General features: G+C 38.4%; 2 protein-coding genes across 3 annotated transcripts; both read left to right on the plus strand.

The window, feature by feature from the left end:
- The first annotated feature begins 1,009 nt into the window (after positions 1-1,009).
- LOC108014116 (odorant receptor 67a-like) lies at positions 1,010-2,612 on the plus strand. Its single transcript, XM_017080141.4, has 4 exons — positions 1,010-1,894; positions 2,056-2,257; positions 2,324-2,479; positions 2,532-2,612. Exons 1-4 carry the CDS (start codon positions 1,038-1,040, stop codon positions 2,583-2,585), a joined length of 1,269 nt encoding a protein of 422 aa, XP_016935630.4. The 5' UTR covers positions 1,010-1,037; the 3' UTR covers positions 2,586-2,612.
- A 380-nt stretch (positions 2,613-2,992) lies between these two features.
- Positions 2,993-4,733, plus strand: LOC108014115 (odorant receptor 67a-like). Of its 2 annotated transcripts, XM_017080140.4 has the most exons (4): positions 2,998-4,059; positions 4,179-4,380; positions 4,438-4,593; positions 4,651-4,728. In XM_017080140.4, exons 1-4 carry the CDS (start codon positions 3,101-3,103, stop codon positions 4,702-4,704), a joined length of 1,371 nt encoding a protein of 456 aa, XP_016935629.4. In that variant the 5' UTR covers positions 2,998-3,100; the 3' UTR covers positions 4,705-4,728. The 2 variants fall into 2 exon arrangements, 1 of the variants encoding a protein (XP_016935629.4); XR_010654423.2 differs by lacking the exon at positions 4,179-4,380 and having other exon boundaries at positions 2,993-4,059; positions 4,651-4,733.
- The last annotated feature ends 11,101 nt before the right edge of the window (positions 4,734-15,834 follow it).

Raw genomic sequence — 15,834 nt, forward strand, 5'->3', positions numbered from 1 at the left:
ATGCACAGCATAGCTCATGAGTTTTGCATGGGGCTGTGCAGTTGATAGTTTGTTGCAGGACGAGATGGAAAAGTATTTGGAAAAGGAGCTGAGCTGAGCAGAGCAGAGCAGAGCCGAGCAGGCGGCTCTTTGCACTTATCCGAGTGCACAAAGCAGCTAAGCAAAACACTCGTTGCAGCCAACTTAAGGCTAATTTAAGTGACTGAATCTGTATCTATCCGAGTGAGTGGCTGTGAGTGTGCAGAGTGCGTATCTCTCACTCGCTCCTCCTCAAGGACTCCAGAGCTCCAGAGCTCCAGGACTCCCGACCTCCCGACCTACTACCGCCCCGCCCATCTGGACCCTCCAAGGAGCTGCTCCGACTTTTACCTGGCCCAAAGTGTCCCGGGTTAAGCTGCTCGCCTGCCTTTTCCGTTCAGCTTGCCATCATCAATGAAAATGCTCGTAAATTATGCAAGCCTAGGAAAATAAGCTGCACTCAAGTGCGTTTCCTTCCTCGTCTTAAGAGTCCTCGTCCTTCTGTTCCCTGCCAGCACTTTTGGCTGGGCTGCACGGGGCGTATGCGTGATATCCAATTATATTACATAATGGCAACGCAACGTGGCCGCCTGCAGCGCAGTATCGATCATTATATCTTTATATTTTCTTTTAATTTTTAATCCCCTCTTTAATTGGTTATTCCCTGAAAATTGCTAGTTTTCACTAATTATTGGGTTGTGAGTGTTGTGCCAATAAAAGGACACCTGGTAATCCTCCAAGGGCTTTCGTTCTAAAAGGGCCAATTAACTAACAAGGGACTCCACTCGAAAAAATAATGCTTAATGATATTTTTTTTATTTAGGATTTGTATAATTCTAACAATCCTTAAGCAATTTTTCATTTGGTCCCTTGTAATTATTATAATAAAGTTATTTTTATTTCATACAACTAATCAAGAGTAAGTATTTAATCAAATATTTAATGTCAGTGCTTTTAATTTTCTATATAAAGCAATTACACTTTTAGTTTGTCCTCAAAGAAAAGCTATCTATACCGACATGAGTGTCCAGTTTATCAAAAAACTACTGAATCTCAAGGAGATTCCCATAAAGAAGGAGAACAATGTGTATCCTAAAAGCAAGGACTTCTTTAAACTGCCAGTGATGTTTTACCACACCATTGGCCTACATCCCTACGAGTCCTCGAAACCTGAAGATAAGCCCGGAATTATGTTCCACATTTACTTCCTCTGTCACATGATCAACTTGGTGTTTGTGGTGATCATGGAGATATTGTTTGTAATTATATCCTTTCGGAACAAAGAGAATTTTCTGGTCTCCTGCATACAGATGGGTTGCATAGCGTTTGTATTCGCGGCCCTTGGCAAGGTCGTTTCCCTAATATTTCTGAAAAAAAATATGTCGAACCTGGTAGAGGAGCTAGAGACCATGTTTCCACGACCCCGACAAGAGGAGCAAGAGCAGTATGAAGTAAACAAATATCTAAAAACCAGCAACCTGTATAATAAGTCCTTCGGAATCATCTACGTAGTTTTGGTGGCAATCAATAGCATGTTTGAACTCATCGAGTACATCATCTTAAGGATGATGAACTCCCCGAATGCGGAGCCATCGATGCCATACGTTGAGTTGGCTCCCTGGGACTATCAAGAAGGATGGAAATTTTACCTGACCTATGTGTCGCAGGCGATTGCGGGTTATACGGCCACCTGTGGTCACATCTCAGCAGATCTAATGATCTTCGCCGCCACCATGCAGGCCATTATGCACTTTGACCGTTTGTCCCGGGCTCTCAAGGAAATGCGGGTGCGAGAGGGTTCAGGTTCCAAAGGAGGAGCTGACGAAAACCTGAGGGAACTTCAGACATTGATCGCCTATCACAACAAAATTCTTGGGTAAATCCAATATGGTTCTAAAACCATACAATACTAATCAATACTAATCAAAAAACAATACTAAATCCATACAAAACTAATCCCTTCTTGCCTTAACAGCAAATTAACTTACCTTCTTAACAATAAATTTGACTTCCTTATTAACTTTACATACCTTATAGACTCACCGACGTTATAAACGTGGTGTTCGGCATTCCACTCCTGATGAATTTCGTGGCCTGTTCAATGCTCGTCTGTTTTGCGGGATTGCAGATGACCGTTGGCATTACTTCTGGGTACTTTGGAAAGCTTTTGGTGACACTTGTATCGCCTACGGTGGAGATATACCTTCTTTGTTCCATAAGCCAAATGTTGATCGATGCGGTAAACTGAGTCTACTAGAATTTTTTACCACGTCTTTAATAAAACCTAACGTTCCACTACTTTCAGAGCAAAGGTGTTTCCTTTGCTGTCTATGACATGAATTGGCCGGAAGCCGACTCGCGTTTTCGAAAGATGCTTATTTTTGTGGCCGAAAGGGCTCAAAAACCGGTATGCCTAAAAGCGACTATATTCCTGGATCTCTCCATTGAAACCATGAGCATGGTTAGTTCCTAGAGATTTTATATAATGTGTTTTAACTTAATTTTATTTGCAGTTTTTGGGGATGACTTACAAGTTTTTCTGCGCTATAAAAACAGTGTGTCAATAATGATAGTAAATGTTGCAAAAAAAAATTTATGAAAATGTTTAACATGGTTGAATAAGTTTTTTTGTTTGTTTTTAGAAAAAGGGTTTTTAAATTGTTAAATTAAAATCAAAATTTTAATACCGTTTTTGTTTTTCGAAAAACCACTAATCTTTGATGAACATTTAAGAATGACTATTACATTTTTGAACTTTATATAACTTGTATAATTTTTTAAGAATACTTAGCAAGTTTTTGTTGAGGTTTTAAATTGTAGATTAAAAAACCAAATACTTTGGCTTGTGAAATATTTATAACCCAAACTATGCTCGTCATTCTTGAGCAAAAAAACCAATGACTAAGGAAAACTACAAAGTGAATGACAGGGCATTTACAGGTACACCGAAAAAACAAATTTATAATATAAAATTAGTTTTGGAATTCTAATATACATATTTTATTTCCAAATACTTTTCAATAAACACTCAAAACAAATAGGTAATCTAAGAATAGTCTGGCTAACACCCCTGAAAAACTCAATGCATCTTTACTATTTTAAGCTCAGTGCGTGCACTTCAATGAAATTGATTTTTTTTATTGCTAGGCCTATAAAAACTCGTTCATTTTTTGCCCCAACTCAAGTTCGCACTCGAATACCATCCGACATGGCTATTAAGTTGTTCAGAAAGGATAATCGCAAGAAGCCAAATCCAGAGTATCCTGCGGTCAACGATTTTTTAAGGCTGGCCGTGATTTTCTACAATTCCGTAGGGCTTGAGCCCTACGAGTCATCGAATCCCGAAAAGAAGCCGGGAATCCTGTTCCACATGTACTTCGCCTTTCAGATCTCCAACATGACCCTTTGTCTTGTCGAGGAGATCATTTTTGTGGTAGTTTCGTTCCGAAACAATGAGAACTTCCTTGAATCCTGCATGGTGCTGAGTTATATCGGTTTTGTCACCGTAGGGGGTTTGAAGTATATCTCGGTGCTGTTACGGAAAAAAAAGATGACTAATCTGGTTAGGCAGCTTGAGTCCTTCTTTCCGAGTCCCAAGGATCACGAGAAATATTCGGTAAAGGAGTTTTTGAAGCGCTGTCATAGCTACACAAAGGGATTTGGCGGACTTTACACTATATTGGTGGTAATCTACAACTTTTTTAACCTCATCCAGTACAGCATTCTCCACCTGCTGCAGTCGCCGAATGCCAAGAAAACTATGCCCTATGTGAACATGGCTCCTTGGGACTACCAGGCCAACTGGAAATTCTACTTGACCTACCTTGCCCAAACGATGGGGGGGTATACTGCCACCTGCGGTCACATCTCAGCAGATCTCATGATCTTTGCTGTGGCCATGCAGGTCATTATGCACTTCAACCGCCTGGCTCGGGCTCTCAAGGAATTTCAGGTGCAAGCCTGCTCAGGATCCAAAGAGGGAGCCGACGAGGACCTCAAGGAGCTGCGGTCCCTGATCTCTTATCACAACCAAGTTCTTGGGTTAATAATATTTTTTAATTACATATTTCAAATCGAAATCACCCTTAATTATTTTTTGTAACTGATTTTTTAATACTATTATTTTGTTGTAATCTTAAATGAATGTATAATCTGTACAGCCTCACCGATGTAATGAACGAGGTCTTTGGCATCCCGCTTCTTCTGAATTTTGCTGCATCCTCGGTGCTAGTTTGTTTTGTGGGATTCCGGCTGACCGTCGGCATAAGTCCTGAGCAGTTTTTAAAGCTAATGCTGATCCTGGTATCGGCTATGATAGAAATATATCTGCTCTGTTCTTTTAGTCAAATGCTGATCGATGCGGTTTGTTGTTTATCAGTGGGTCTTATATTAATAATATATATTAACATATATTTTCAGAGTGAAAGTGTGTCGATTGCTGCCTGGGACATGAGTTGGATGGAAGCCGATACGCGTTTTCGAAAAATGCTCATTTTTATTGCCCTTAGAGCTCAAAGACCTGTGTGCCTTAAAGCAACAGTTTTCCTGGACGTCTCTATACAAACCATGAGTTCCGTGAGTTATCTTGGATTTTTTTTATGATAATAAATTGATTTTGTAATATTTTTCCAGTTCTTGCAAATGTCCTATAAATTCTTCTGTGCCATTCGAACAATGTATCAGTAAATGTATTAGCAATTTAAAGAAATAGCTATTTAACTTTATGACTCTGATTAAATCTTACTGTGAGGAATAAAGTACAATTTTTATCTGTCTTGAGGTATTTATTCCGGTTCGCTTTTATACACAAAATGAAGGTAAACTTTTTAATTAGGCTGTCGTAGTTTACGCGACTTTCATAAGACTTTAATGATTAACGTGGGGAAGTGTGAAATATCCAGCCCTAAACCTGTGGAAAATAAACCAGTTTTAATTCAGACTAAGGCGACTTTAAGCGACGTCACTGGGCTGTAAAGAAAATGCAGAGCTCAAAGCGGAAAAAATGAGTACAACCAAAGGAAAAGTTGCACAAGGTGAAATTCAGAAGAGGCTAGAACACTCGCACACACATGCAGCCGCCTTCAACACACACACACACACACACAAAGAAGAGGGCCAAAAGAAGGCGTGACACGGTCGAAAAACTTGAGCCACGTTGAACTTTGGCCTTACCTTGGCCGTAAACTTGTCCCGGCGACTGGCTGGCAATTAGTGCACCTTTCACAGGGCAACTCCACGGTGGGCAAGCATTGAGAAATGTCTGGGTAAGTTCACATTGATAGTAGTATAATTCAGAAAACTAAAATCATGCAAACTATTTTTTTTAGAAAATACCAGGACCATGCTTTCTTAGTACCAAGTTTTCGGTATATAGGTAAGTATATGTTACCTGTGCTTCATTTATAAATGTATTACAATTTAAATACGTTAACCATCATTTAAAACAATTTTAATATTTCTGATTTATTTTAACAACGATTTACGTATATTTTAATGATCTGTTTGATGTTTTGATATTGACATAAGATTGAACTTAGTTTGTTTTTAAAATATAATTATTTATTGGGTTTAATAATTACCTATTATTATTTTTATTTATTACGCGATCTTTCATATTCATTCTAAGTCAAATGAAACATATACCATTTAATTCTTAACCCTTGCCCATTTTATTCAGTTAATATATATACGAGTCTTTTATATTCTATCCTAGGTAGTTTTTAAAAATGGTAATGCTTAGGACTCCTGTATATTTTTGCTTACGTAGCTGAAAAAAGTATCTTTTCCCTAACTTTTATTACCCCCCAAGTGTGTGCGTGAGTATCTGTGTGTGGGCGTGGCAATTTAATTCATTTTCAGGAGCAACAGAACCAGGAAGCAGCGAACACTGTCGCTTTTGCACACAATTTCTCATTCAGTTCAGAAGTTTCGCTCGCTCACAAGTTTGTAATTCTTGGCCTGTTAACAAAGTTCATAAATACTTGAGAAACTTGGTTGGGTTTACCCGGCCCAAGGCCATAGAGCCAAAGGATAAGCGCAGGAGCCTGATTTCGCAGCCTCGTAATTGGTATTGTACTTGATTCATGCTCACAGGTGAGAACAGGTGGGATTGCAGTTCATTATCAGTTGATTGGCGGGATGAGTGACCCACCGGAATTTCAAGGGAATCGTTAAATTCCTTAGATATTTGCAGTTACGTTTTATGGCCAACTAACTGCTAGTTTTAATGGCTGGCAACTATTTGGTAAGTGCCCTGGCCATAAAATCGAATCGGGCATATTGAATACTTAGTTATATATTGCACGGTGTCCGGAGAACAATTTCGAACCCCTACATCCTACCGTCTAGCGATTTTCCCCCAACGGCAGTCAAGAGCACAGCAATTGCAATTGAAAAGCGTGGTAGGAAATCGGTGGAGGGGGGGATTGGGTTTTCCAGGGGAAAACCAACCCACCGTTTGCCAATATCAATGAGATCTCCGGAACCCGGACTCAATTCGCTTTGTTGCTCACTTTGCCGCTTTGCCCCGTCTCTTTCTGCCCCATGCTCAGCCGTCTCTTTCTTCCCTCCAGCGAGCATTTGAAATTTTAATTATAAAATATTGCTGGGAAAAGTTCTCAGGTCGGCAACGCTAGACCAAGCTGGTGTGTGGGATGTGTGCCATCAAAGGCGGTGGCTGGAGGTACAGTGAATACTGCAGAAGGGGGAAGTAAGCTTATGCAATATTCTTTTGATAATAACTGGGGAAGCCAGAAGGTCTTTTGGCAATTTTAAATACCTATATTTTAAAGGTCGTAAGAAATAAGGGAAGCTGAATTTCTATCACACAAGTATTGACAGCAGGAAGATTTCCTCGCTTAAACGCTTTATCAAATATTTTAGCACTAAAATAAATATTAAATATTTTTTATAGTATTATGTTATTATACATACATTTATTATTCGTAACTTATAAAAGTATAATTGTATTCATTTTAATTAATTGTTTTACATTTTAAGAACTTTTTAAACTGCCTTTAAAAAGACAAAATATATTATTGAGGCCTAGACAAATATGGAATTTCTAAAAAAAATTAAGAAAATATTAAAACAATTCATAAAAATTGCAGTATATTTTTTAAAAGTAAATATAATATCATCGGTTGCATAACTTCTTAAAATTTAATTTAAATTTAAATTAACATGATTTGCTAATTAGTTGATTATTACAATTATTTTTTCCTACAATAAATTTGACATATATTTAAAAGACACCTATAAGTATCTCTGGAATCCCGACAAGTCGATTAAGCATGCTCTTAAGCGGTTGGAGCTTTCGGTGACACCCCTGTAAGTCGCTGTTCCGGGTTCCCAACGCGCCCCGAGTCCTCCACACTGGTGACTTCACCTCCAGGTCCACCAACCCACTCGTAATCACGTTACACACACTGTGTCCATGCGTCCTGTCAGAAGTTCGAGCTGCAGGCATTCCATCGATGGTTCGTTATCTGGCATTTGGCATGGGGCTAGATCAATGTGGCGCAGGTGAGTGGCACAGGTGATGCAGTGGCTCAGTGGAGGAGACTACAGAAAGGGGGGCCTTTGCACTACTTCAAAAAGTAATTGTTTGCGATTTGGAGAGTGTGGCGTGTGTCGGGCAGACTTTTGCCGGGGATTGGGATGCAGTGAGGCAGTCAGGACGGCGAGACTCTTGAGACATTTGAGTGGCCAAATGGGCGGGAGGAGCAGGAGCAGGAGAAGGAGGAGCTGGAGATGTAGCTGGAATCGGGGCATACACCCAAAAAAAAAATCGCCCTTAAATCAAGAAATTCGCCTTTAAATCAAGAAAATCGCCTATGATTTTCATCCAACGGCGACTCACCTTTATTTTAAATAAATAATTTTCTTGAATTTATGGTTTGCCATTTCTGGAAATAATGACAAATTTTTCTTAAATGTATGGTAAAAAACCTTAAAATTAAGGAAAAATTTATTAAAATAAGAAAAAAAAATATTTATGATGTAAGATTACATCATTTTACATTTTACACCTTACATTTGATGAATTTGGTTGGTTGTGTATACCAATGTTGAATTTTAAATGGATAAAACCGTTTCTAATTTTAATGGCAATTATTACATGGGAATACTACAGTCTGAAAATTTTTATATTTACCTGAATTTATTAAAGATTTATTTTATATAAATACTTTTTATAAACATATAAATAAATATAACAAATGGAAAAATCCTTACCTCAGACAACCCCGGCGTGAACTCGAACCCGCAACTGCTCACACCACAGCAAGACGTCTTAACCATTCGGCCACGCGTGCTTCTTGTCATACAATGACTAAAGAGGGCTAAGGTGCTTTTGGTCCAGCTTTACGCATACAAATAACGTTTATTCTAATCTAAACCTTTTTAACAACCGTTTAAACAATTTGGTAAATAGAAAAGTGAAACTAATAAGAATAAAAATTACATAAATTAAAAAAAAAAGATAAATAAATAAACAAAGGGTACACTTGCCGTGGCGTGGGCTCGAACCAGGTACTTTTGTTCGATTGTTTATTGACCGGACGTCTTTACCAGCTAGACCACCATCAAAATGTATAAAAAAAAGTCACTTTCTCTTAAAATATGGATATTTCTTTCCTAAATTTAAGTAAGAATTTACCATTATTTCAAGAAAAAAAATCAAGAAAAATTCGCCATTAATTGAAGAAAAAAATGGGATTCTTCCTCTTCTTCATTACAAAAAAAAAAAAAATTATGGCGAATTCCTTAAATTGTAGGCATTTTTTCTATAATCAAGAAAATATTTCTTAATTCAATGGCGTTTTGAAATCACGGGCGATTTTCTAATATTTATGGTGATTTTTTTTTTGAGTGTAACGATGACAGCAAACGAGCTGCAGTTAAAGCTGCCTTGGGCCCTACATAGCCATATTCCCATCTCCCCCCCATTTCTCTATCATTGTCTCTATCTCTGGCAGTGACTTTCGCTTTAGGAACGAGTTTATTTGCAGTCGAAATATGTCCCCAGACGGCAACAATAGCAATTAGTTCATTGTCAATAGTTTGCTCGTTGAAAATTTCAGGACTAGAAAAGGCAAGGACATCGTTGTTGGAGCAAAGGGAGGCGGCAAATTTAACTAAATTGTAATCGGAATATGCGCATGCAAATGGCATTAGCCTGAAATGCAAATTACTTTACGGCATGCCAGTCGCAAAATTCAGTCGAAGGATGCGACAAGGACAACTGCCATGAAGCTGATGATGATGATGATGATGATAATAATGATGATGATGGGGATTTCTGGGGGAAATAGGATGCACTCAAATTGCCAGCGCTTAAGTGAAGTAAGCTAATTAATTTTGCATTGTGTTCTGACCCTTATGCCACCATTACCAAGGACCACCAACCCATACCCCCTTCGATTTTCAGGCCCTGTTGGATTGCGAATCCTTTGTGCCCAGGATGTTTACTTTTCATTAATTGAGTTGGGCAAAAGTCGTCCATAATTTCCATGCGCCTGTCGCGCCTGCTGGCCATTAAACAATACGAAATGCGGCAGTTCGGAGCAGTTTTCCACCCACAATTTTCCACCTATCTACACCCCTCCCCCACCCCTTGGAAACTCCTCCCTTGGCGCCAGCCTGTTAATGACGTCGTTGAGTGTCTTGGCGGCAATTGTGCAAACTTTATATTATCATCGTCGCTGACATGGCCCAAAGAGCATTTACCCAAGGAAAATCCTTTTATTTCCGCCGTAATTTTATGTATTCCCATTGGGTCGAATGGAGTTCAGCAGGCAGAGATCGAGTTACTTTCAAGGATATCGAAACGTGATTGCTCCGAAGGACCATGCCCTTTGGGATGGCGATGGCTTAATGCACAATTATCCACTGAAAACTTGTTAATTTCGCATATTGTGTCTCTACGTAAAGACAATCGCCCGGCCGGAATGTTCATAATCCAATAATTGCAAAGAGCCTGTTATTGTTTTGCCATACATGGTTTCGTGCAATTTCAATTTCAAGTTCTTGTTTGGCTTAATTACAACTTGTAATTGACTAATTAAGCTGCTTAAATAGCATAGGCATTTCGGCTTATATATTATCTTTAGGTGAATTTTTGATATTATTGTTAAAGTCGGCATTGTAGAAGTTGAGTAATTGAATTTAATTGTTCTTCTTATCAAATAAATATTTAATATGTAAGGTTATCTACCTTTTAACTAGAAATATTTATGTAATAAAATTAGGTACTTAAATAAATTTAGAACTTTAATTTGGAATATTAAAATTAAATTAATTATAAAAAATTAAAAAAAAATAAAACTAATAAATTTGAATTTATTTATGAAATATTTCAATGTTTAAAATTATAAATATTAGACTTTATTAGTTAATGTAACCTAAGAGAAGCGTCTTAATTTAAATAATATTTGTAAATCGACTTTGTACGCCTGTCTGGCTGAAGTTTCATAGACACAAACTTTTATCATGGGTCTATATTATAATTATATTATATTATCTTTATCTTGGGTCTGCATCAATATTATATTGTATTATCTTAATCATGGGTGTATATTAATATTATATGATGCGATTTAACAATATATGAATTACTCCTGAAATAGAGCGATTATGTCCTGTTCAAAAATAATAATAAATCAATTTTCCGACGACAATATGCATCTGAATGAAGACATAGACTTCGAGATGCAATTTCTGATGTCACTGGGGGCACAATTTCGTGGAGGGTCATCGGGTGAGTTCTGATTTAATTTCTTTTTCCCAACATATGCCATCCAGCGAATTTCCGCTTCATTACGCTTGCAAACAAGTTGAGTGTGAGTGTGTGTTCTGTATAAAAAGGATCAGAGCAAAGTTCGGGATGCTTTTTTCTTGGATTTTGTTTTTTGCCATTAGATTGGCAAACTAGCAAAAATAGAAGATAGCGGGATGGTTGGTCGGGGCAAAAAAGAAAGCAGCAAATAGAGGGAAAAGAAATGAGCGAAATGGTTTCTACGGCATTTGTGTAACCAAGCATAAAGATGCTCACAAGCAAGTGGGCGGTACACATGCATAAGAGCTGGGTGGGCGTGGCAATGGGGTGGGTGATTTTGCATTGGGGGGGTGAAAGTGGGTGTGGGGGGTGGGGGTGTGTTGACGAGGTCGCGCCCAAGACGACAAATTGAGCGAATGGATGACAATTTCGATTTGTGTTGTAAAAACTGCAGTAAACTGCAAAAAAACATCAAGCAATAGAATGGAATGTCAGTTGGGTGAAGGGGGGAAAAAGGGTATAAGGTTGTTGGGAAATTGCAAAAAAACACACAAATACACGCAGAAAAAAAACGAGCTAGATTGGAATAGAAAATAGCTGGAGCTGGGGAATGGCCACTCTTCGCATGTGCATAAACATTCGCTTGTTATATGTTTAACTTTTTCGTCGGGCAGAAAAAACATTTTTATGGAGTTTTGTTTTCATTTTATTTGCCATGTTTGTTTATTTTTATTTGCCGCTCGTTGTCGTTGGTTGTTTGGTTGTTTGGTTGTTGTTTTCCCCCGATTTTCCCCCCAGTTTTTCCCCCCCCATACCCATTTTCCAGCTGCTGCTTCTGCTGCTGGTGTTTCACTATCTCTTCAGCTATTTTTCTTATATTTTGTAAATTTTTTGTTTGCCCTCCTTGTTTCGCCTGCACATTATGCTGTCTTGCGCTGTGTCCTGGCCATATCCTTCGATATCCTTTTTGTTGTGCGGCGCAACGAGCAAATGAAAAATAAGCTTTGAAAACATTTTGTGCCATTTAAAGAACAACATTTTGTTATTGTCCTTCCCCTTGTTTGTCTTATATTACAAGTTCTGGTCACCCGAAATGCTGGACATTCCATGTTTTTGTTGTCCTGTGTCCAATTTGATTTTTATTCGCCTTCATTTTTTTTTTTTTGTTGTGGTGCTTTCTGGTTCGTGTTGTGTCATAGATGAAATGAGTTTCTCGGCATTTTCCAGTTGATGTGCTTAATGGTGTTTGCTTTTACAACTTTCCATTTGCCAGTTGTTCTCTGGCCGCATCTTTATGCTAATCTCCATGTCACATACACGTACAGATGCGGTCGAGATAATAGTGGGGTGGCTTAAAGAACGTTTAGGAAATCTTAAAATGCTCTTAAACCTGTGCTTGGTTTTTGCCTCCATGGTGAAAAAATTAAAAAAAAAATTTACTTATTTTTATCATCTGTATATGTTGGTCAGAAATATTAAAAAAAAACCAACAAAGGTTCTTAATACTATATTCAAACTTAAAAAATATTTACATATTAATCTTCAAAAAGAAAACTATCCAATTAATTTAAGTTTTAAGAATAAGGATCATAATAAATAAGTTAAAAATTCTACTTCTGTTGGTCAAAATTTAAAAGTTTTAGCACATAGGCTACAAACTTGATTTATATTTATTTTATTTTCCATATATAATTGACCGTTTTCTTAAATAAACCAACAATTATTTATAAGCTCAAAATAATAATTATATAATACTTTTTTTTCACACCTATATCATTATTTTGAGTACTGCTGTATACACATACCTGGATGGACATCAGATGAAAACCTACTTCTGATGATGAGGAGGGCTTTGAAATTATCTGAAAAGGGAGTGTAACCAAAGGAATAGTCATTTACACGTCTGCTGCTCAGTTGCTTTTAGTGTAATTAAAAATGCAGTCTACAAATCTCTCACCACTTTCACCGTCTTCCATTTTCCATTTTCCATTTTCCGTTTTCAATTCGCTGCTCGCTTTCTTATGCATTTTCCTCTTGGCCCCGCTGCGGTTTGTTGTTGTTAGACGGAACCTTTTGGCCGCCAACCCGTTTTTAGCCAGCTTTTCCTTGAAGGCTTTAAGATGCCTGATGCTGAAAATGATTTAATTCACCGCAGTTCGCAATTAAACGCAAGTCGTGGGTAGCGAGTGCAACACTAATTGCATTTTTTTTCACGCCATTTTCTGTTGATAAAGGGATTTGGTTTTCCTCGGTGCCTGCAACTGATTTCGACGGGGGCTGGGGATGGCCAAAAGGTGGGGGTGTGGCACAAACTTAATTAAGCCCCAATGCCAAATGCCTACGGGCGGGGAAACGTGGGTGTTCAATGGGCTTGTGGCCCAGCATCTTTAATAAAACGTGGCCGAGAAGCCAACTTGGCCGCAGGTAATGAAAATCCCGATGACAATTTTTAGTTGCGCCGCCATGAAAACATTTCAATTGCGGTTGCCAGGCGGCGACGGAAGTCGTTGCGCCTGATTGCCAGGAATGGCCAGGATCTGGCAGGATCTGGCAGGACAACAGCTAAAAGCAAAGCGGATAAAGTCAATTCAAGTAAATGCTCACCCACTATGGTTTCACTTTACTGCTCCCCACTTTGACACTGAAAGGAATGTACAAAACAGGGAGTTCTCCTTAAAATGTAGGACAACAAATATAAATAAACATAAAATTTGAAAAAGTGAAATAGAGTAGAACGAATTTCAAAACGAATTTTGATTTTCAAAGGATAAAGGTCATATCTTTTGCTTTAAAAACGTAAATTTTCTATAGTATTAAACGTGATTTCTTGATATTGTTGGTAAATAGAACAAAAATTATAAAATAAAAACTTAATATAAAATGATATAGCTAGTAAAAAAGGAAAAGCTATGAATAGTATGACCATTAACTTTATACATTTAAATGGTATTAAAGAGCAAGTTAAAGAAAATAATTATCTGATTGTTTATATGCATTTTATTATATTTTATGTATTAATTGGTATTAAATGTATTGAAATGTATAAACAATATAAAAGCCATGATGTTCTAATCTTCAAAGTATACTTTTCCCAGTGCTATTCATTTAGCCCGTAATTACGATAGACCATATTGTTGTCTTTCCCTGGCTAAAACACTTTCCGTTTTCCTGTCCTTATCGGTATTTTTCTTTAAAAACCCCTCAGGAAATGTACGATGCTGCATTTAATCACTCTGGTTGGGTTAGGAAGCGGGAATATTTAGATAGATTTGGCACATCCTGCCGCAAGGACACACTCGGCTTCATTAGCTGCACTCGCTGAAGAAATGTGCTGGCAAGGCAGATTGCATGCAATCTCAGCATCTCGGTATATCAGCATCTCACAATCTCATCCTGCAGGGCCCAATTTCTCTTTTTTACCCCTCAGGAACTTTCTGCGTGAGCTTGTGTGTGTGTGTGTGTGAGGCTTAAATAAATAATGGTCGTCTATATATATTGCACTTTGATGTGCAGCAGATCGACTCTCGATGGATGTTATTTTCTCGTTTTTCTTAAAGGCGCTTAATTTTCATTTTGGCTCGGGCATTTTGTGCGGGCTTTCCCGGCTGCTACTATATTTACCCCTCCTATTTTCCCCTCCAGTTGGCATAAATGCATTAAAAACAATAAATGTGCAAAGTGGAGCGGCGCTGAAATGGTCGTAAAGTGGAGCAAGCTAGACAAGAAGCCAGCCAGGATGTGCCAGTATGCTTCGCTGGTTACCCCTTTTTCCCATTTTCCTCTGGAGGGGTGGGGTTTTTCCCAGCCCACCGTCACGGTCATTGCAAATTAATGGCCTTCAAAGTGGTTAAGCAGCAGGAGATGCAGTTCGCTGGACGCTTGCCGTTTGTTGGCCACCAGCTCATCGCGTCCACAAAGGAGTGGCGGCGAATTTTATGAGTTTCCACGGTGAAATAAGAAATTTTGCACAAAATAATATTACCCCAAAAAGGGGAGGAGTTCCTGCTCCTTTGGCTGCCTTTTTCCGTGTTGCCATTAAGTGCAAAAGGATTTTCATTCTTATGCGCATCCTGTGCATAATACAGCAGCCACTGCACACGCAAAACTCATTGTGTCTGTGAGTGTATCTTCCAGGATCTCATGTGTATTTGTGTGTGTGTGGGCTGGCAAGGATATGCCAATTTATTGCACACACGAGTGCATTAGAGTGCCAGAGTCCTTGCCATCCCCCATATATATATATATATATGTGTATGTCCGTCTCTCTCGGTGGGCCAAAGTTTTTGTGTTCATTTGGCGATTGCGGCTGCTGCATGTCTGGCAGAAATTACTTAATCCTTGCGGTTTTCTGGAGCAGCAAGTGCATTCTGTGACCATTTCCCTCAATCCTGCATTTCCCACAGCCCCAAAGCCCCTGCCCTCGCCCTTTTCATTCGCCCATTAAAGCAATTGTAATTGGCATTTGTTGTTATTTAAGCAAGCTGGCAAAATCATTTATTTGCCTCCCTTTAAAGAGCGACTGTCCACATTGTCTGGATGTTTCAACTGGACTCTGGAGATGGGTATTCTGTGCCCCCTTTTCATTTTCCCCAACCATTCCTGGCTTTTTTACCCCCGCTTTTGCGATCCCAACCGCCTCTGCTGACTGCCCCGTCTTAGCGCCCTTAAATATTTGCCTGGGCCTTTGCCAGGATTCTGCTCCTGCTGCTTCGGCCGGGGCTTTATTGCCCACTGAGATGAACTGGATCCTTTACTCCGCCTTCGTCCTTGGTACACCGAAAAAACATAGGTGATCCTGGTCATAAATTGATTATTTTAATAAGCCCAGAAGATGATTTCCTCGAAAATGATCTTAGAATATGCATATCAATAAAAAATAGCTGTATATTTTTATTTTTATAAAACAATATTTTAAAAATTTGTTAAAAAATTATTAGATCAGATTTAACATTATTACTAAAAATTTTAATTTCCATTTTTTTTTTTGTGTTTAAATACTTTAATATTTTTTTTTAACCTTCAGTTCTTTCTGTGCATCC

This window comes from Drosophila suzukii, chromosome 3, assembly GCF_043229965.1.
Source record: "Drosophila suzukii chromosome 3, CBGP_Dsuzu_IsoJpt1.0, whole genome shotgun sequence".
In the NCBI taxonomy this organism is placed as follows: Eukaryota; Metazoa; Arthropoda; class Insecta; order Diptera; family Drosophilidae; genus Drosophila; species Drosophila suzukii.

Excerpts from the sequence above, each read along its gene's own strand:
- LOC108014115 (XM_017080140.4), top strand. The coding sequence starts at position 3,101 with ATGCATCTTTACTATTTTAAGCTCAGTGCGTGCACTTCAATGAAATTG. Across the intron at positions 4,060-4,178 it reads TATCACAACCAAGTTCTTGG|CCTCACCGATGTAATGAACG; the intron begins GTTAATAATATT and ends TAATCTGTACAG. Across the intron at positions 4,594-4,650 it reads CTATACAAACCATGAGTTCC|TTCTTGCAAATGTCCTATAA; the intron begins GTGAGTTATCTT and ends ATATTTTTCCAG.
- LOC108014116 (XM_017080141.4), top strand. The coding sequence starts at position 1,038 with ATGAGTGTCCAGTTTATCAAAAAACTACTGAATCTCAAGGAGATTCCC. Across the intron at positions 1,895-2,055 it reads TATCACAACAAAATTCTTGG|ACTCACCGACGTTATAAACG; the intron begins GTAAATCCAATA and ends CATACCTTATAG. Across the intron at positions 2,480-2,531 it reads CCATTGAAACCATGAGCATG|TTTTTGGGGATGACTTACAA; the intron begins GTTAGTTCCTAG and ends TTTTATTTGCAG.